The 22,403-nt window shown below is 43.7% G+C and overlaps 1 protein-coding gene across 1 annotated transcript in view; it reads right to left on the reverse strand.

Annotated features, from left to right (window-relative positions):
• Positions 1-22,403, reverse strand: part of PLCH2 (phospholipase C eta 2) — a 341,798-nt gene that overhangs the window by 79,229 nt on the left and 240,166 nt on the right. Inside the window, 1 exon segment of the mRNA XM_078145756.1 lies at positions 5,340-5,510. Coding sequence (XP_078001882.1) covers positions 5,340-5,510 — 171 coding nt within the window.

Genomic DNA, 22,403 nt, shown 5'->3' on the forward strand with positions numbered 1-22,403 from the left:
GCCAATGGTACTGTTTGATTAGAGTTGATCTCTAGGAGGAAGGGCATGAATCCATGACTGTCCCACCTCCCTCAAACATGAGACAAAAGAACGGGAAACAAGGCTCAGCAGGCACTGTGCCCATCTAGGGCTGTAGGTGGGGAAGACATCAGAAAACCCAGCACCATGGGGCAGAGAGAGGAGAGCTCTGGTCCTTCTACCTCTCTGTACAAGCTAGATCTGAGCTAGGATCAACACTCCCATGTCTCTGCATGGATTCTTAACCTAGAGTCCATCAACTTAAATTTTTTTTTTTTAGGAACTGTATTTCCATCTAATTGGTCTCTTTAGTAATCCTTTGTATTTTATCTTGTGCATTGAAAAATTCTAAGAATGTGTCGATAGGCTTCAGGAGGCTACCAAAGGGTCCATGATACAAAGACTATGAACTCCTACCCTGAAGCATCCCAATTTACTCTGAAATCTCACCATTGTTTTCTTTAAAAGAAAGAATCTATCTCCTGACAAAAGGCTCACAGACAGCTGCAGCCACTGAGTTGGAACTGGCTAAGCATCTAGATAACAAACCCTCTTGTCACAAGTTCTCATGAATATGTAGCATCTGGTCAGGACTGCATGAGGACCAGGAGAGAGCTAGATCTGCCTCCCAGTGGCATCAAGGGACTTCAGGAGCACCAGGATTCTAGACCCAGGCTCTTCCACTCAGAGCTATTGGCCAAGGAAGATACAAAAAGGGAGATTTTCTAGCTGCTCCCTGGCTTAGTGGAGCTCCTTAAGTTACTCTACCTCTGGGAGGAACACCAAGATCGATGACTTCAACCTTTCCATAAAAAGGCTGGAAAGCATAAAGAATTCCAGCAATGTTTGACAGGGACTCTTTTTGAAGAGCAATTCATGAAATAAAAATGAAGCTAAGAACCAGGCAGTGGTAGGAAAGCCAGAGAGATTTGGGATAATGACTTAATCGGCACATTTGGTGCTTCGCTCTGGGGTTGGTGCCTGTTAAGATTTAATGGAAGAGAGCCCATCTGCAGTGAGGAAAGTCTGTTTCACTCGGGTAGTACAAGCCCCAGGAGGAGTGGAATGATGGGTCTGGGTCTTCTCTAGAGCGAAGCAAGCACGGGGGTCAGGAGACTAGACAAATGGCCCCTCCTCGGACGCAGCTGCTCAACTCGGTCATCAATCTGCAGCACACCCAGGCAGCAACTCCCCCAGTGCACTGGGAGATGTGCTCCCTGCTTGTTTCCTGACAGTCCATAAATAATCAGAAATAACATGCAGGGAGCCCCAGGGAGACGCCATGTTAGATTAGCGAAGTTGCAAATTCTGGAGCTAGAGCCCAGTGCACTGGGGCTCCCCCCACCCCAACACATGCCATTCAACAGGATCGGAATTCCATGAATGGTGGTTAACATCTGAGCACCTGGGGCAGGGCCCCTAACTGGCATTCAACAAACGTGTTATCTTTGGCACACTTGGGCTCTATTTCAAAGTCTGCCACTCTCTTACTCAACAACCTTGGGCAAGTTGCTTCCCTCTGATTCCCCATGGACACAGACCATGATAGAGCTAGTCCAGCCTCCTTGTTTTATAGATAGGAAACCTGAACTCAGGAGAAGGAAGTGACTTGTCCAATTGCCCAGAGAGTGAGAGCTTCAAAGTCAGTAGGGAGAGTTAACTCACTGGACATCAGAGTCAAGATCCAGAAAGATCTTGATGACTTAGAATCTTAAAGAATGTGTAGTTGGGATTAATGTACACAAGGGTTCAAGACCTGATCTTCCCAAGGACAAGATGAAGCAGGCATGGTTAAACATCAATTTGTCTGAAAAAAATCTGGGGGTTTTCAATCCCTCTTAATTCCGCTGCCTTCCCATGGTTCATTATTTCTTATATATAGCTTGTTTGTATAGATTTTGCATGTTGTCTCCCCCATTCCGTTATAAGGCCCTCAAGGGCATGGAATTGTCTTTTGCCGTGGCGTGACCTAGATGACTGCTGAAGTCCCCTCCAACTTTGAGACTCTGTGACCACAACCTTGGTCCCCTGAAACCAAGGTGATTGACTGAGTGCCCCATGCTGCTCTCTCCTCTGTAACCTGCTTGCCTCCCAAGGATTCTGGGAGGATGAAATTACTTTAATGGACAAGAAAATAGGGAGTGTGATTCCAGTGTAAGGCAGCCGAGTTATTGGGCTATCATCATTATTGGCCTCTTACGGTAATTTTCAATACAGAGAGAACCCTGGAAAATCCAGCCATGCTGCCCTCCTGAGCACTGTAGCCTAGCACATAAAAGACTCTAGTAAAGCCTTCCTCTTTCTTCCTTCTCTCCCTCCCTCCCTCCTTCCTTCCTTCCTTCCTTCCTTCCTTCCTTCCTTCCTTCCTTCCTTCCTTCCTTCCTTCCTTCCTTCCTTCCCTCCCTCTTACTCACAAAAGCATGGAGATGCAATAAGAGCTATAGTGGGTATACCAGACAGAAGGTGGATCTTCTCTCAGGCTGGAGATCAGGCACAGAAAGAACTACCTGTCCCTGCCTTTGCCCTGTGCCTTTCTCATTAGCAAACACTTGGCATGTACAACTCTCCCTCCAGTTAATCATGCTCTGGTCCAGGGATCCTCCCCAAGAAACCCCTCTGAGCACCTCCTCTTCAAAGCAAAGGAGCCAGAGCAGGGCTGGAGCCTAATGCCAGTGGGTGCACAAAGTCCAGAGGATGCCCCCCTGCCACCAATCTGATAGGAACCAGAAAAACAGGCTGTCTGTGGTGAAAAGTTCTAAGACAGAGATTCTTAATCTGGGGTCTGAGAACTTTTAAAAAATAGTGTTTGATAACAACAGAAGCAACTAGTGGCAGAGTTAAATCAGGAAATCAGGAAGACCTGAGTTCAAATCCTACTTCAGACACTGATTAGCTTTATGACCCTAGATGAGTCATTTCATCTCTATCTTCCTCAGTTACCTCAGCTGTAAAATTGGGATAATTATAATAACTACCTCCCAGGGTTGTTGTGAGGATCAAATGAGATATTTGTAAAGCACTTAGTATGGTGCCTTGAACAGAAAAGACTTTCAGTAAATCCTTCCTCTTCCCTCCTTCCTTCTTCTTTCCCCCTCCTCCCCCTCTTTCTTCCTTCCTTTCTCTCTCCCTCTTTCCTTCCTTCCCCCCCTCCTACCATCTTTCCTTCCTTTCCCTTTATCTTCCTTCCTTCCTCCTTCTTCTCTCCCTCCTTTCTTCTTTGCTTTCTTTCAACATAACTGTTTTCCTTTGTAATCCTGTGCATTTTATTTTATGCATTTAGAAACACAATTCTGAGAGGGGGTCTGTAGGCTTCACCAAACTGCCCAAGAGGTCCATGGGCACACACACCACACACACACACACACCACACACTCTCTCTCTCTCTCTCTCTCTCTCTCTCTCTCTGAAAACCCCTGCTCCAAGGGCTGAGTCCACTGCCTCAAGCACTAACTACTTGAATCATTTCCCCTCCTAAGTTAACCACAGCCACACAAAGATTCTTCAAGAACAAAATTGCCTCCAGGCTCAAAACACAAACTTCTGCTTGGCTCTGAGGACCCTGGATCTAGAGCTGAAAGGTGTTCAGAGGCTGTTTAATTCACCTCTCCCCTTTGTTTTACAGAGAAGGAAACTGAGGCCTAGAGAGGGTAAGCAGCCTTTAAAGCCCTTCCCCACGTGGCTCCATTGTTTCCTTCCAGGCTTGCTGCTATGACTGTATCACCCACACCATGGTGGGCCAAACTGACCCTTCCTGCCGCACCCTCTGGCTCTCACCTTTAGGAGCAGGCTCTCCTCGGGTCCAAAATGCCTTCTCTCCTCACTCCTGCCTGTTAGAACCTCCAGTTGCCCTCAAGGCTCATCGTACAGGATAGTTTTCCTGACCCCAGTTATTAGTGCCTTCCCACTCCACATATTTGGATTTGTATGCCTTTATCTGTCTGCGTGTTGTTTCATCTCTTTAGAATGAAAGCTCCTTGAGGGCAGGAACCATTTGATTTTCTCTCTGTAGCCCCAGCAGCAAGCACAACGCCTATGATTTCATAAATGCTTGGTAAATTCTGGCTTCCGCCATGCTCTTGCCACCAGGATGGGCCATGGCAGCCTCAGAAAGAAGCTAGACAGGTAGTGCATGTTCTAGAATGAGGCATCAGGGGATAATGTCCAACTATGATCCATGACATAATTATGTTGAGTGAGTGGGAGCCTGTGTCCTGGAGACACCTGGATCCTGCAGCCAGAGATGATCCTGGTGGGCATTGTCTGTTAAAATGGGGCAGCCAAGCCCTTATGGCTTAGAGCTTCTGGGGCACTTCATGCCCAGGAGGCATCTCAAGGTTACTCAAAGAGCTGAACAAAGCCGGGTGCCCACTGAGGCCCGGCACAAACAGCTGTCAATGTTCTTCGCTGCCCTCCCAGGATTGTGGGATGCCATTAGCTTGTTCACTGGGCACTGAGCTGCCTTATAAAATCTGCCTCATTGTGCTTGCATGGCCTGTCTCACTAAACTGTGAGCTCCCTGGGAGAGAGGACAGGATTTCCAGCTCCTTCTCCTCCAGAGAGCTGAGAAGGCAATCCAAGCTCCATTAATGTTTGTTTTCAACAAGCATTTATTGGTCAAGTACTCTGGGCGGCAGCATAGACAGGCACTGGTGTGCTGGACCAGGAGTCAGGTGAACCTGAGGGAAGATCCCATCTCTGATACTTTCTAGCTGGGTGACCTTCAGCAAGAAGCTTTTCCCAGTTCTCTTCACAGCTGCAGCCTTCCCTCAGGTTGCCTTCCATTCATAATGTACAGACCTTGTACGTACCTGGTTATTTATATGATTGTTCCCCCTTAGACAGTGAGCAGCTCTCAGAGCATAGAGACTTTTTTTCCTTTTTTTAAAAAATCCTCAGAGTTAATACAATGCCTGCCATACAGTAAGTGCCTAATAAATGCTTACTGACTGATGAACTGCTCTGTGCCCCATGGGATCAGAGAGCTAGAGGAAAAGACCTCGGAAGTCATCTATCTCAGCTCCCTCATTTTACAGCTAAGGAAACTGAGGCTCAAAGAGGTTACTTAGGTGACTTAGGATCATAGGTCTTGAACTAGAAGGGACTTCAGAGGCCATTCAGTCCAACCCCCTCATTTTAGAGCTGAAGAGATAGCAGCCCAGGGATATGAAGTGACTGTTCCATACTTCCCCATTTCTTCCCAGGCTCCCCCTCTTCCCCTGCCCCTTCCCAGGCTCCCCTTCTCCCCCTGCTCTTTCCCAGGCACCCTCTCTCCCCCTATCCATTTTCAGGCTCCTTCTCTCCTCCCACCAAGCCTCTGTCACCTTCTGTTCCACCTCCAGGAAGCGCTTCAAATCCTCTGTGTCCAAATGATCCTTGTGGTTGCTATAGGTGAGCATGAGCAGGTAGAGGTCCCGGCGGGTAGACATCATCTTGTAAAATGCGCAGAACTCATCAAAGCCCAGTGTGCCCTGGTTGTCATCTGTGTCTGCCTCCTGTAACATAAAGAGACCACGCGGCGGGCATGGGCCTACAGGAACTCAGCTCTCCCTCCCTCTTCCCCTCTTCCTCCTCTCCTTGCCCCCTCCTCTGGCTCAGCTGTGTGACCTTACATGAGTCACTTAACATTTTCTAATCCTTAGGAGGTTAGATGTGAAGATCTCTATGTACCCATCAAGTTCTAAATAATATGCTCCTGTGACCTGTCCTGGATCATTCTTGAAGTGGTCTAATAGCTAAGAGAAGAAAAGGGTTTGGAAAAAAATGAAAGAAATGAGAGGAAGCTTCCATGAGAAGGGTGTGTTTGAGTTGAGCCTTGGAAAATGGGTAATAGAGATGGGGGAGCTGAGAAGACTCTGCCTGCAGGTTAACTGCACTTTGAGATCCATGTCAGACCCAGGCCTGAGTAGAAGATGAAGAACAGATTCCCACCCTGACCCAAGGCAACAAGACACTTCCTGGTCAGACCACCACACTGGATGCTAAAAATCACACCCGGTCTGCAGCTCTGTCTCTGAGATTTCATTTTGTTAAAATGCTAATTAAAAGTTGCTGGCCAGCAGTTATAAACAAGTGGAGACCCAGAAGGCCTGGAACCCCCTCCTCGAAGCCCAATTTTCACAATAAAATCAGGAGCAGCCTGATTCTCAGCTTGCCTAATTATCTGGGCAGCGGCTGCCATCCATCTAGATTGAGATTTGACAGGACTCCCAAAGCAGGGAGACATGCAGTGACTTTGCCTGGGTCAACCAGCTTCCACGGCAGCCTCCACCATCAGTATTCAGGCCAACACAGAGCTGCAGCGGCCCACTTAATAACATCCATTCCAGGGCCAACTGCTGTCATTGTGGCCACTAACTCAGAAAACCTTACTTGTGTTTCTAGTGTCCTGGAGCATCAGCTTCCCATCCCATCAGGGTCCCTTGTACATAATGACATGATTTAGTGCATTGGCCCAGCTCTTTGTTCAGAAAGGCCATTTCCCAAGACCATCCAAGTGCATTTTGGTTGTCCAAAAAAAAGAATTCACTTTCTTGCCCTCTGTTAACTGGAATGAGAACTGGGGCTGAATTCAGAAGATCTGGGTCCAAATTCCAACTTGATTACTTGCTAGCTGGGTGACTCTGGTCCTCAGTGGCATTCTCTTTAAAATGAGGAGGGTTGGACCCCAAGTAACCTCTAAATTCCTTTCCATCTCTAAATTTATGGCCTAAGGAAGCAACTCAGCTAAGTAGTCTTCCCATGTGGCCAATATTTTGTGGGTTCAGGGGATTTGGATGAACTGCCCGTTAAGGGGACTGGGCCAAACTCCACTCTGGCTTAGGGAGAGAGTCCAAATGATACCTCTACAAATACCCCAAAGATCTGAGATTTTGCTGGGCACAAAGAATTCCCAGTGTGGGAACTGCCTCCATGAATACAGATTGCAACCCATAACTTAGTAGATTTAGGGCAGCTAGGTGACTCAGTGAATAGAATATCAGGCCAGGAGTCAGGAAAACCTGAGTTTGAATCCAGCCTCAGACATTTACTAGCTGTGTAACCCTTGGCAAATCACTTGACTCTTTGCCTGAGTATACTCATCTGTAAAATGAATTGGAGAAGGAAATAGCAAACCATTTCAGTATCTTTGCCAAGACAGCCCCAAAGGGGGTCACAAAGGGTCAGACATGACTGAACAACAGCAAACATGATAGATACAAAAGATATAAAAATTAAAATGCAATCTGTCCCTGCACTCAAGGAGCTTACATTCTATAATAATAGTAGCTATCATATGGCACTTTAAGATTTGAAAGGTTACCTCGGGATCTCATTTGAACGTCACACAAGTACAGCAGAGCAAGAGCCAATTAGCCACATCCATGTCTTAGCAGAGGCTGGGGCTCACTCACCCCTGCTACTCAGCACACTCACTGAAATTCAACAGGAGACAGGCACCAAGGGAAAAGTCCATCCCAATCAGGCATCCTTGGCAAGTTTAACATGCCGGGTCAGACAAACACAATTGTGAAGCTTTGGGAGGATTAGGTGAGCTTCTCAAATGGTGTAAGCAGCCCTCACAGATGAGGTGGGAGAATGAATAAATTGGATGGGGAAAAAGAATTGTTATCTTGAATCTCAGTATGTGGCATTTAAATCCAGGGGTCCTCTGGCTCCAAAGCTGATACTCTTCCCACTGTGGGCCTCTTAACATTTTCCATCAGTGGGAAGGCACCTAGGGCTAGGTATCTACTTTCTGCTGAAATTCCTTTTCTTGGGAGCAGATGGGTGGCTCAGTGGATAGAGTATTGGGCCTGAAATCAAGGATGACCTAAGTCCAAATCTGTCCTCTGACACTTCCTAGCTGTGTAACCTTGGATGAGTCACTTAATCTCTTTTTGCCTCAGTTTCATCATCTGTTGTTTTTTTTTTGGCTAGGCAATGGGGTTAAGTGACTTGCCCAGGGTCACACAGCTAGTAAGTGTTATGTGTCTGAGGCCAGATTTGAACTCAGGTCCTCCTGAATCCAGGGCCGGTGCTCTATCCACTGCACCACCTAGCTGCCCCAGTTTCATCATCTGTAAAATGAGGATAGTAATAATACCTACTTCCCAGGGTTGTTATGAGGATTGGATGAAAAAATAATTGTAAAGCCCTTAGCACAGTGCCTGGCACATAGTAGGTGCTATATAAATGTTCGCTATTATTATTATTATTATCCTTTCTCATAGTAGGGTATGGGGCATTTGCAGGCAATGTTTCCCATGAGACTCACAAGAACTGCATCATCCTGCAATGTCACATCAGCCTTATTAGTCATACCTCATCAGTACCCTCTGTTCCTTGGGCCACTCGGAAGGAGGGTGAAGAGAGAGCTCCTTCATTCTTTGGCTGCTCTCATTTAGACTTATTCATCACACCCACTCTCTGCCATCATTCTTCATGGTCATGGTCACCTCTCAAGCAAGCCCAGGCCATTATCTCACTTTATATGAATTATGGCAATGGTCTCCTCGACTTGACCCATCTAGTCTATCTTGAATCTCATTATCAGGCCAATCTTCTTAGAGCATCTTTGATTTTTCAAGACACCATCTCTCCACTCAAGAATCTGGCATGGCACCCTACCATATCAAGTCCAGATTTCTCAAACTGATCATGGCCATGAACTTTGACACTTCATTGTTATACACATTAACTTCCTTCTTCCCCTCACTCCCAATTACATTGTGAGCACCGTGAAGGAAGGGACTTAGAGTTATATTTTGTATCACCCACAATACTTACCTTTAAGGGTGACATGTCATACATTAAAATGAGTGCCAAAATATGTTATCATATGTCTGTCTTGGCATGACATATCATTCTATGTCTTCTGGGTAAAACACAATATTATGGCAGAGTTAGTATGAAATGTTATATGTCAGGTGGGTAAGACAATTTATGTCAAACTTGGTACAAACACTTGGTTTGACATGTGTTATTACATATCACATATAATAACATACATGCCACACAATAATATGTGGCACATATTATTATATGTCAGACTTCGTTAGAGTGTTAGCTTTGCTGAACTGTTTTTTTTTTCTCATTCTTTTAAAATATTCCTTGTTATAAGAAAAGATTAGAGTGATTAGCTCAAGGTCACACATTTCCTCTCTTGTCCTCAATTTTTTCCTTGGAATAAGGGGTGGGGTTTCCACCCTAATTCCATTATTTATCACAGGGGCAGTTGGGTGCAGTGGATAGAATGCTGGACCTGGAGTGCGGAGGACCTGAGTTCAAATCTAGCCTCAGACACTAGCAAATCATTTCACCCTGTTTGCCTCAGTTTCCTCATCTGTAAAATGAGCTAGGGAAGGAAATGGCAAAGCAATCCAGTGTCTCTGCCAAGAAAACCCTGAATGGGGTTATGAAGAGTAGGACATGACTGAAAATGACTGAATAAGAAATAAGGGATAGATAGCTCTCTGAAAAAGGGAGAGATATATTTGGAAATTGAAGTGGTGTAAAAACAAAAGCTGTTGACAACATTTTAAAAAAGGACAATGATGGAAAGAGCACTGACTTTTAGAGTCAAAGGATCTGTGTTCACTTTCCAGTTCTCACTGTTATAACCTGTAGGACCTTGCAAGTCACTTAACTTCTTAGGATCTCAACTTCTTCACCTGTAAAATGAGGGAGGCTTAGACTAGATGACCCCTGAGGTACATCCCAGGCCTAAAAATATGCTCCACACAATCTGTGCTCTATGGCATAGCCTGTGATCAACACATCTCTGCTAAGTCATGGATTCCACTAGACTCTCTGCCACACAGGTCACTACAGTATGATAATTCACCACTGAGTCACAGAATCACAGCTAATTCAGCTCCTGTTGAAACCACAAATCCCATTCACACCATTCATCCTACTTGAACTCTAGACAGTATTTGACCCTGCTGACAACCTTTTCTTCCTTAAATATCTCTCTTCCTTTGGCTTCCATGACATTGTGCTCTGTCTCCTGATTCTATTTTCAATCATTCCTATTTACTCTCCCCACTTCTCCTCTGACTGTAAACATTTCCCAAAGTTCTGCCCTTGGTTCCCCTTCCTGTTTTTCTCTTTCTCCCTCTGTCCTGGCAATTTCAACTGCTATGACTTATATGGTCACATTCAGAGGGATGATACCAAGTCTAACAGGAATTAAAAGAGTACCTGACTGACATGTTAATTTCTGGTGTATGCGTCAGATTATATCAAGACAAAATGATGGTGGTCGCTGTTGAATGAAAAACCTGAGCAAGGGGCACCTGCAGAAAGATTAGGGAAACGTGTTCTTTGTGCAGGAGGAGCCCAAAGACAGAAGAGGGAGCACCACAAAGGGAAACTTCATCCTGTAAAATTATACCTTTAGCAGTTTCTCAGCCATTAAATAAAGACACAACCTGGCCTGAGAGGGATTCTAGATATTAGGAATTGCTGCCATCAAGGCTTTCAGAATTAACAAGCCTCAGGTCTTAATAAAGGATCCATTCAGTGGCCCATTAAGGATAAAGCCATTCATTGAGGCTTGTAATTCAGAGTGACTGAGCCAGGACAGGAACAAGCCCAGAGTGGAGATTGTTTGCTGTGCAAGCAGAGAGGTCTGTGAGGTGCTTTTTCACATCGACAACTTCCTGTGTATGTGGTGATCTTTCATTACAGCTCCATCCTCACATCTTTGTGTAATGAGCCAATCCTGTCACTTCCATATGCATGTGTGGCTGAAATCTGAAGCTGTCAGTGAGAAAAAGCCCACACACTGGATCGAAACCCAGCGATCAGCACCATGGATAGTCCTCTGCACCATGGACAGCAACCAAGACCTCCCCAAAGAGTCCAATTTCCCCACTCCCAACTACTAGCACTTTCCCTATGGGAAGGTTTAATAAATAAAGCTGAAATGACCATAACCCTTCTTTCTAGCCACTGGTTTCACTAAAGCAGAGTCTAAAATGTTCTTATCCAACAGTCAAAGAAAAGGCAACACATTACACAATTCATAATGGCCTGGTGGATATACAATGCACCACATATGGAACATAATTCAATTCAATGCTTGTTAAGCACCCATGTGCAAGACATCAGGCTCCATTCTACCGGGTTATCATTAATCCATTCATGGGTTATCCTCCCCAAATAGCATAACATTGAAGCTGCTTTCAAGAAGCTTAAAACCTAATGTTGGTGGAGATGGAGATCACTGTAATTGGAGGAATCATAGCAGGCTTCATAAATGAATCTGAGTTGAGACTTAAAGAAAGGGAATTTCTGTAGTAGATAAAAGGTAGAAGCAGGGACTCCAGTGCAAGAAAGTTAGGCAATTTGAATAAAGGCAGATGAAGGCAGGATGGAGTCTAGCATGGCTAGGATATAGACAGCATGAAGGGCAGTTATGTGATAACGTTGGAAACATAGGCTGGGGGCCAGATTGTGAAAGAAAAGAAAGAAGGAAATAAACATTTATTAAGTGTCTACTAGGTGCCAGGTACTGGCTAAGTGCTTTACAAATGCTATCTCATTTGAACCTCAAAACAACCCTGGAAGGTAGGTGCTGTTATTATCTTCATTTAACAGATGGGGAAACCAAAGCAATTTGAGGTTGTGTCTTGCCCAGGGTACAGCTAGTACATTTCTGAGGCTGGATTTGAATTTGGGGTCTTTCTGATTCCAGACCCGGCATTCTATCCATTGCACCACTTGGCTGCCTCTAGGCTTCAGTAGGCTTCTTTACCTGACTGACGCTACCTTCCTCAATCTCTTTCTGCCCTCAGTTTGGAGGGCAGAGTTCCAGACTCCTCTCAATGCCTTCCTTCATAGAGGGCAGAAACTGGACTCTCAACCCAGTCTACTTTGCCCTGACTGCAGTGCGCAGTTTCAATTCCACAAAAGATGTTCCTTTCCCTCCATTTCTTGCTTCCTTTTATGTGTTGTGTCCCTCTCCAATTAGACTGTAAGCTCCCTGAGGGCAGGAACTGCATTTTTATTTATTAATTATGTCCCCATCACTTAGTACAGTGCCTGGCACAAGGTAGGTGCTTCATACACATTTATTGGATTGGGTTGGATTCTGGTGCCTTTTCCTGCATCTTTCAAGGCTGCATAGTGGTAGTTAAGAATGTTGAACTTGGAATCAGAAAGTCTTGGTTTTAAATCCTCCCTGACACTTTCTAGCTGTGTGGCCTTGAACAACTCATTCAATCTAAGTGATACAATGGAAAAATCACTGTATTTGGAGCAATGGGATTAGAGTCCAAAGCCAGAGTGTGGTAATTTGCTATCTGTGCGACTTTGGGCAAGAACCTTCATTTCTCTATCTCATTTTCCTCATATATAAAATGCTAGAATTTGACCAGATAACCTTTAAAGTCTTACAGCTACTGAAGACCAAAAAAGAAAGTTCCCACTACCAAAATCCTTAGCATCATCAAATGGGCTCACCATCAGCAATGAATGTGGTTTTAACAATAGAAATTACTCTAGAGTAGGTGCATTATCATTGAGTTTGTCACTGCACCCTAAAAACCACAAGATTTTTCTTCCCTGAAACATCCCCCCAGTAGTATGTGACAGTCCCTGGAGAGCAGAGACTGTTTTATCTATTTGTATTCCCAACACTTAGCACAGTGCTTTGCATATAGTAAGCCCTTACTAAATGCTTCCCCCAACCAGTTAGTCTCTTTTGATCCGAAATCAATGATCTAATGATACTCTCTGAACCTCAGTTTCCTCATTTGTAAAATGGGAATAATAATACCTGCACCACTTCACAGGGCTATGGATTGTAGCTCCTTGAAGGCAGTGATTCATCATTTCCATGTATGTCCCTAGTGCCTAGCAGATAGTAGGTGTTCAATAAATACTTGGTCAAGTCGGCAGCCGAAACTCAATGAGGTAATATGAGTAAAGTCTCTCACACACTTTAACTACTATCTATGTGCCTATTGTTATTGTGGTAATCTTCTTTATGTAATTTTGTCTTTTCCACTGGAATCGGGGAGATGTTCTTGCCCATTTTCAAACCTGGCACCATGAAATCAAACAAAATTGAACAAAAAGACTGGATGAAGAGGATGACAATGTTGCGTAGCGGGTGGTCTCATTGAAGATGCTACCTCCAAAGACCCCTTCTGATGTAGCTGTAAATGGCTCATTTTCAAAATGAGACATGCCAGGAGATCAAAGCCCAGGCCCATCTTTAAAATTCCTAGTGTTGAATTAGAGCCATTACAGTAATAAACCATCCTGCAATTGAGCCAGCAAGAGGGCATTAATTAGGAAATTAAGCCCCATGGGTGACTGATTGTATTGAGTCCTTTTCAGGACATAACAAGTCTTTCTACAATATATTAATTTTAATAAAAACTATATTCTGTTTGCTCTTTAGCTAATACACAGAGTTCTATCTTGATTAGGCAATTCAGGATGGTTTAAATAATATCAAGATTTTTCTACAACAAAATTAGTATTAATTATACAAGCAATTCATAGGAGCTTTGCTTGGGAGCTCATCTTCCTAGGGCAATGTGGCTGGCTGCTCTCCCTGCTCCATCCCCCAGGCAAGGAGCAAAGCTGAGCCTTCTTCAGAGATGGTTGCCATCCTGGCTGAACTCTCGCCTTCACTGGCACATTCCCAACAGCCCTGCCCATTTGCAGATAGGCAGATTCATTCCTCCCCTCTACTCGCAGGGGAGATGCATTAAAATGTTGGCTGGGCTGCAAAGGCAGAGTGTCCTGCATTTCATTCAGAGTTGCAGATCCTACAGCTACATCTGTACCGTTTGGGAGGACCGGTCATCATTTTGTTTTCTCCTCTTTCAAGTCTCTGGTGGCAGCCTGGCTATTTCATCTGCTTCTAGGGGCTCAATACCTAGCAAACCACATTCCTGCCTCTGCCTCCTGGAATTAGGCTCTACTCTTTTGACTCCAGGGAATAAGGAGGTGTCAGCCTTGCTCTCCTCAGACCTGGTCAGACCCTATCTAGAACATAGGGCTCTTACAATTTAGGAAGATTCCTTTCTTACAATTTAGACCTCAGTTTCCCCAACTGTAAAATGTGAGGTTGGATTATTTTGTCTTTCAGGTGCTTCTCAAATAGGATGTAATCAACACACTTAGCAAATGCCTACTATGTGCTATGTAGTATACTTACGACCTACTTCCTATCCATTATCTACGACATTATCTCCCTACTGTTTGTTTTCGCATGGGCTGTCCCCACACCTGGAAGGCACTGAGCACCACATTTTAGTAAGGTCATTGTGTGTGTGTGTGTGTGTGTGTGTGTGTGTGTGTGTGTGTATGTGTGTTTTAGGCAATTGGGGTTAAGTGACTTGCCCAGGGTCACACAGCTAGTAAGTGTCAAGTGTTTGGTCTGAGGCTGGATTTGAACTCAGGTCCTATTGACTTCAGGGCTGGAGCTCTATCCACTGAGCCACCTGGCTGCCCCAAGTAAGGTCATTGTTAATCTGATTAACATCCAAAGAAAGGCAGCCAGCCTTGTGAAGGACTTTAATTTCATAATGCATATATTACTTTGGGCAGGTGATTTATTCTCACTGGATTTTCATTTGTGAAAAAAGAAAGCTGATATGATTAAATTCTGACAAGCAACCAACGTACATTTATTTAATGACTACTTACTATAATAATGATGATGATTATTAATATTTATAAAGCACCTACTATGCACTATGCTAAGTGCTTAACTGTTATTATCTCATTTGATCCTTACAACAACCCTGGGAAGGAAGTGCTATTATTACCCCCATTTTACAGAGCAGGAAATTGAGGTAAAGAGGGGGTGAAATGACTTGGCCGTGTTCACATAGCTAGTAAGTGTCTGAGACCAGATTTGAACTCAGGTCTTCTTGACTCCAGGACCTGTGTTCTACCCAGGTCCTGATGATACAAAGACAAAGATGAAACATCCCATGCCCTCAAGGTGTTTATATTCTAGTGCCTATCACAGTGGGAATACTTAATAAATGCGTGATGGTGGATTGATTTGAGACTCAAATGAACTAGATTATTTGAAAGTCACTTCCAACTCAGGAATTCTTTGATACATCAATCAGTTCAAGGAACCAGGCATGTGAGCATGCTTGGTTCAGAGCAGAGAACACAGGGCAGGGGGGAGAGGCATGACAGCTGGGTTCAAGTATTGAAGAACTGTTGAGTCACATTGAATACAGATTAGACTAGCTTTGTTTTGTCCTGGAGGGAAGAACTAGGGAGTGGGTAGCAAAGGAAGCTAGTGGAAGTTGGCAGGAGAACTTCCTGGCAATGACAGCTATCCCAGCATGAGATAGGCTTCTTCAAGAGGCATTGGTTCCCCTTGGTTGGAGGTCTTCAAGCATAGGTTGAATGGCCACTCATGGAGGATGTTGTAGGTGGTGGGTTTTGGATCCGGTCTGGCCTAGAGTAAATGGTCCGAGGTCCAAGGTCCCTTCTAGCTCAGAGATTCTGTGTCTGTGACAGATCAGCATTACCTCCAAGCAATTTCCATGGGTTGCCATTCTTCCATGTGGCAAAGGGGAGGGGGCAGGGAGGGGAAAAAATCACTGGCAAAGCACAGTGTGCACTTATTAGAAACTCTGCTAAGCCCAGCTCAGGGATTTGCTACATGTGTGATTCAAGGCCCATCATTAGCCCTTACTCCATTTAGGAAGCAAGCTAGGGCTGTTTGCACCCCAAGGAAGGCTGTGCATGTCCCTGCAATCATTAAAAAACAGGTGATTTACTGCATTGCCGAGCTCCCAATTTGCAGTGGTTTTGCCTGCCAAGAGTTTACTGCAGGGACCTTTCTGCCCCCAGAACTCGCACTGTCTTTTAAATGATTTAATGATGGTCTTTTGCTTTTTTGCCCTGCTCTGCTTTCAGAAGTGGGTCTAGGTAAAAACAAAGGTCCCATAGAGAGCAAAATATTTATAGCAGAATTCTTTTTTTTTTAATAGCAGAATTCTTTGTGGTGGCTATGGAAACAAAGTAGACACCCACCAACCAAGGAATGCCAAACGAGTTGGGGTCACATGGATGTAATGGAATCTTATCATCCTGCAAGAAATGACGAATGTGAAGAATTAGGAGAGGCATGGAAGGATTTATCTGAGCTAATGGAAAAGCGCAGCAAGCAAAACCAGGAAAACAACATATAACATGGCTGTGACAATGTCAACCGAAAAGATGACAACAGCAAACCAAACAAAACTCAATACTGCAAAATTACAATGACCCAACTGGGCGCCAATGAGGAGATATGAGAAGACATCTTCCCACTTCTTTGCAGACATGGGGGCCTGGGGGTTTAGACCAAGATGTGAAACTCACAAGCCCAATCAGCAGGCAAAACTCTCCAGTGCCACCTGAAGCTGACTCAAACTGGGAAATGTTGAACGGAATAAATAAAAATACAATATAACACAGATAATGTCATTTGTGGGTTTTTAAGTTAATACACTACCAGTCCCCAGGGACTATTCCCATTTGGATTTTATGCCAATGGTTTAGAAAACCACATATAATGGTAGACTTCAAAAATGTTTTACAGTTTTGCTGAACTTTTTTTTCCTTTTCTCCATTTAGTCTGGGTGATAAGGGATGACTGGGGTGGGGAAAGGATATACTGGGAAATATAGGTGATGTAAAAACAAAAGATACCATTAAAATGCAATTTTTAAAAAAGAATCAGTCTAGAATGATATCTCCATCATTAACATATCACATAGATGTTTCATGAGTACTTTTACCCACTCAAAATATCCTCCTCATGGCCCCCAGGATTTTTCTAGAGCCGACCCAGGCCAAAGTTTTCAGGGATGCCTACCATTTTTTTTTCAATCCACCCAACTGCCAAATTGATATTCCTAAGAACACACACTACCCTGCATGCAAAGCATTATTCCCCTTGTATCAGTCGGTCAATAAACATTTATTAAGTACCTATTATATAGTCTGACATTGTGCTAAGTACTAGGGATACAAAAAAAGGGCAAAAATACAGTCCCTGCTCTCAGGGAGCTCACAGTCTAGAGAGAAATAACATACAAACAGTTCTGTACAAGCAAACTATAGTCTGGAGGGACTGGAGAATCTCAGAGGGAAGGCATTCATGTTAAGTGAAGACCAGGAAAGATGTCTTGTCAAAAGAAAATTTTAGCCGAGACTTGAAGGCAGGAGGTGGAGATCAGAAGGAAGAGCATTTTAGGGGCAAGGGGGACAGCCAGGAAACTCCCAGCCTAGAAATGGAGTGTCCTGTGTGAGGAACAGCCAGGAGGCCAGTGTTGTTGGAGAGCAGAGTATGGAGTACTGACTGTGCCCCCTGCCTGCAATCATCATCATCACCATTATCATCATCATCATCATCATCACCACCACCACCACCACCACCATCACCACCACCACCACCACTACCACCATCACCACCACCACCATCATCATCATAATCACCACCATCATCACCACCCCCACCATCACCACCATCACCCCCACCATCATCATCATCATCATCATCATCATCATCATCATCATCATCATCACCATCACCACCATCACCCCCACCATCATCATCATCATCATCATCATCATCATCATCAATCACCATCACCACCATCACCCCCACCATCATCATCATCATCATCATCATCATCATCACCATCACCACCATCACCCCACCATCACCATCATCACCATCACCATCATCATCATCATCACCATCACCATCACCACCATCACCCCACCATCACCATCATCACCATCACCATCATCACCATCACCATCATCATCATCATCACCATCACCACCACCACCACCACCACCACCATCATCATCATCACAATCATCATTCTCCCTTCCTTTAAATCTCAGTTCAAATCCCACCTTCTGTAAAAGGCCTTTCCTGGCCCTCCTCAATACTAGTGTCTTCCTATTGAGATGACCTCCTGTTTATCCAGCACACATTTCCCTCTTTAGACTGTGAGCTCCTTGAATGTAATGGAATACTATCATGCTATAATAAATGATGAGGAGGCAGAATTAAAAAAAAAAAACTTGGAAACATTTACATGAACTGATGCAGAGTGAAATGAGAAGAACCAGAACATTGTACACAGTAACAGCCACATTATGGGATGACTGACTTTGACAGACTTGGCTCTTCACAGTGACACAAGAATCTAAGATAATTCCAAAAGATTCATGATGGACATTGCTATCCACAGCCAGAGAAAGAACTATGGAGTCTGAATGCAGATGGAAGCGTACTATTTGCTCTCCTTTTCCTTTGTTTTACTGTTTCATTCTCGTGGTTCCTCCCATTAGATCTAATTGTTCTTTACATCATGACTAATGGGAAAATATGCTTAACATGAATGAGCATGTAGAGACTACATCGGATTGTATGCCATCATGGGCGGGGGGGAGAAAGAGGAGGGGAAGAAAATTTAAAACTCAAAATCTTATGGAAGTGAATGTTGAAAGCTAAAAATAAATGAATTTTTAAAAAAGACTGTGAGTTCCTTGAGGGCAGGGGCTGTCTTTGCCTTTCTTTGCTGTATCTCCAGTATTTAGCACAGTGTCTAGCATACAGTAAGTACTTAATAAGTGTTTTTGACTTGACTGAAATATACAGTCTCTACTACAAAATGCAAATACCTGTGTTTGACATTTGAAGCATTTCCCAGTCTACCTCCAGCCCCCCTCTCCAGGTTGTACACATGACCCTCCCCTTTACACACGCTATGCTCCAGCCAAAATGTCCAGTTCCATGTTCCCTACATAGAACATTCCACCTCCTGCCTTTGCACAGATGATCACTCCATCCCCCACACCACCCCACACCAATCTGAGAAGACCTTCCTGCTCCTCTTGGCCTCTTAAGACTCCCTAGCTTCTTTCAAGGCTTAGTTTAAGCATCTCCACCTACATGAAGACTTTCTTCATTCATCTTGTTGTTACTACCCCACTCCATCACTCCATATTTTTTTGGACTTAGCTATGATACATGCTGTCTCTCCCCAGGAGAATGTAAATACTTTCATTTTAAAAAGCTACAGGTGAATCTTATTAATCTTTAAAAAAGAAAAGCTAGCTGTACAGAACAGAGACCTTGGTATCATGGATGATTCTCTGTATTATGATGTATGAGGAATTGTAACGTGTAAGTTCAGAAATTTTTTAAAAATTAAAATTGACAAAAAAGAGAGAGCGAGACCCACCACTTTATTTCTTAGTACCAAATAGTTTTGGCTAAGAAATAGAGTGGTGGATCAGTGCAATAGATTAGGTACACAAGACACAGTAGTAAATGACTGTAGTAATCTACTGTTTGATAAGCCCAAAGACTCTAACTTCTGGGATAAGAAGTCACTATTTGACAAAAACTGCTGGGAAAACTGGAAAATAGGATGGCAGAAACTGGGCATAAACCAACATCTCACACCATATGCCAAGATAAGGTCAAAATGGATGCATGATTTAGACATAAAGGATGATACCATAAGCAAATTAGGAATGCACAGAATAGTTTACCTGGCAGATCTAGGGATGAAGGAAGAATTTAGGACCAAATGAGAGATAGAGAACATTCTGAAATGCTAGGTGGATAATTTTGATTACATTAAACTAAAAAGGTTTTATGCAAATGAAAACAATGCAACCAAGATTAGAAGGAAAAGAGAAAGCTGGGAAACAATTTTTACAGCAGTGTTTCTGACAAAAGTCTCATTTCTCAAATATGTGGAGAACTGAGTCAAATTTATAAGAATACATGTCATTCCTCAACTGATAAATGGTCAAAGGATATGAACAGGCAGTTTTCAGATGAAGAAATTAAAGCTATTTATACTCATATGAAAAAATGCTCTGAATCACTACTGATTATAAAAATGCAAATTAAAACAACTCTCAGGTACTACCTAAAACCTATCAGACAGGCTAATATGACAGAAAAGGAAAATGATAAATGTTGGAGAAGATATGGGAAAATTGGGACAGTAATGCATAGTTGGTGGAGTTGTGAACCAATCCAACCGTTCTGGAGAGCAATTTGGAACTATGACCAAAGGGCTATAAAACTGCATACCCTTTTATCCAGCAATACCACTACTAGGTTTGTATCTCAAAGAGATCATAAAAATGGGAAAAGGACCCACATGTACAAAACTCTTTATAGCAGCTCTTTTTGTGGTGGCAAAGAATTGGAAATTGAGGGAATGCCCATCAACTGGGGAATGGCTGAACAAGTTGTGGTATATGAATATAATGGAATACTATTGTGCTATAAGAAATGATGAGCAGGCAGACTTCAGAAAAACCTGGAAAGACTTGTATGGACTGATGCTGAGTGAAATGAGCAGAACCAGTAACAGTAACATTGTATGATGACCAATTATGATTGACTTAGCTCTTCTCAGCAAGACAATTCAAAAAGACTCATGACAGAAAAAGCTATCCACATCCAGAAAAAGAACTTAGGAGTCTGAATGCAGATCGAAGCATACTATTTTCACTTTTTTTTGGTGGCTTTTCCCTTTTGTTCTGTTTCTTCCTTCACAACATGACTAATGTGGAAATGTTTCCATGATTGCACATGTATAAGCTACATCAGATTGCTTGCCGTCTTGGGGAGGGAAGGGAGGAAAGCATAAAAATTTGGAACTCAAAATCTTATAAAAATGAATGTTGAAAATTATCTTTACATGTAATTGGAAAAAATAGAATACTATTAACAGGGAAAAAAAGGGAAAGAAGATGTAAGTGCCCTGAGGGCAGGAAATAGAGAACTAGGTAGTATTATGGACTCTTGTCTCTGTCCCATGGTACATATGGAAATGTAATATTTAAGTTTAGAATTTTAAAAAATTAAAATAAAAAAGAGAAAATGTAAGCACCTTGAGGGCAAGGACACTGACTTTTGTCTTTATATCTCCATAGACTAGCACAGTACCAGGTGCATAATCAGTGTTTAAAAACATTGCTGAATTTAGTGGAATGTCCTCACTCGGTCAATCAACCTGCCCTAATGCTGGGGGTGGTCCAGAGGCTCCCCTCAAGCCCGTTTGCAGGAAGGCTGTCACTGAATCTGAAGGAATGAGGACACCAGAATCAGGGAGCTGGAGACCTGAAAGCTACAGAGGATCCTGCCAGCCGCAGACTCTGGTCTCTCTATTTGGATAGCCTCTTGGACAGCAGACAAGAATAGCTGTGCACTGTATCAGGTACTGCCAGCGGGCAGACCCTGAAACTGGCCAAAGCAAGCTTGATTTTGTCAGGTGGGGTGTGTGTGTGTGTGTGTGTGTGTGTGTGTGTATGTTGGGGGTGAGGTGTGCATTTCTATCATTCTCTATTCTTTCTCTTCCTTTTTCTTCTTTCTCTGCCTTCTTTTTCTCTTCTCTCCTTCCTTCATCTCTTTTTGTCTGTCTGTCTGTCTGTCTGTCTGTCTGTCTCTCTCTCTCTCTCTCTCTCACACACACACACACACACACACACACACACACACACACACACACACACACCGCTCTTGGAGCCCAGACTGCTCTCCTCACTCCAGTTGAACACAGCCTACTCTTTCTAACCAAGACAAGCCTATTTTAGAAGAGAGAGACCCCAGGTGGCCTCCCAGAGACAGCTGTCAAAAAGACAGACAGGAAGCAGAAGCAGTCCCAATGCAATGATTTTCAGGTTCAAGGAACCTTCTTCCCAGGTTTGGAAAAAAATATCATGGCAAGACATTGAGGTGGGGGGGTAGGGAGGGAGAGAGATTTCATTTTGAGAGTCAGGTTCTCAACACCATCCCTGCCTCACCTTCCAGAATAAAACCTCCCAAGATGCTCCCCCTTCCCCCAGCCCAAATGTCTTGTGATAGTCTGAGATGGAGACTATAATTACAGACAATAAAAGCTGTGGCTACTGCTGAAGGAGGAATTTTCATAACTTCTAACAATGGGGATGCAATACTAAGTGAGGCCCAGAGAGGAAGGGGAAAAATTGCGGGGTGAGATAATGAATTTGGTTGCTACTAGAATATGTGTGTGTGTGTGTGTGTGTGTGTGTGTGTGTGTGTGTGTGTGTGTGTGTGTGTGTGAGAGAGAGAGAGAGAGAGAGAGAGAGAGAGAGAGAGAGAGAGAGAGAGAGAGAAGAGCAGGGGGGAGAAGGAGGGAGCAAGAGAATTCAGTTGGGAGCTACGGAACCAGAAACAAGAACCTGCCTATTAAAAGGGCAAAAAAATAAAGGAAGCTAGGAAAGGGGAAAGCTTTGCTTCATTTTGGACTTCTCCCTCCCGGGCTCACAGCTCTCTGCACACCTGCCTGATATAATCAATAGCCTCAGGAGCAGAGCCCACAATATTTCCCACTGGGCCTCAGGCTCCACACTTGTGAAAT

This window comes from Phascolarctos cinereus, unplaced genomic scaffold, assembly GCF_003287225.1.
Source record: "Phascolarctos cinereus isolate Bilbo 61053 unplaced genomic scaffold, phaCin_HiC Scaffold_726;HRSCAF=1367, whole genome shotgun sequence".
In the NCBI taxonomy this organism is placed as follows: domain Eukaryota; kingdom Metazoa; phylum Chordata; class Mammalia; order Diprotodontia; family Phascolarctidae; genus Phascolarctos; species Phascolarctos cinereus.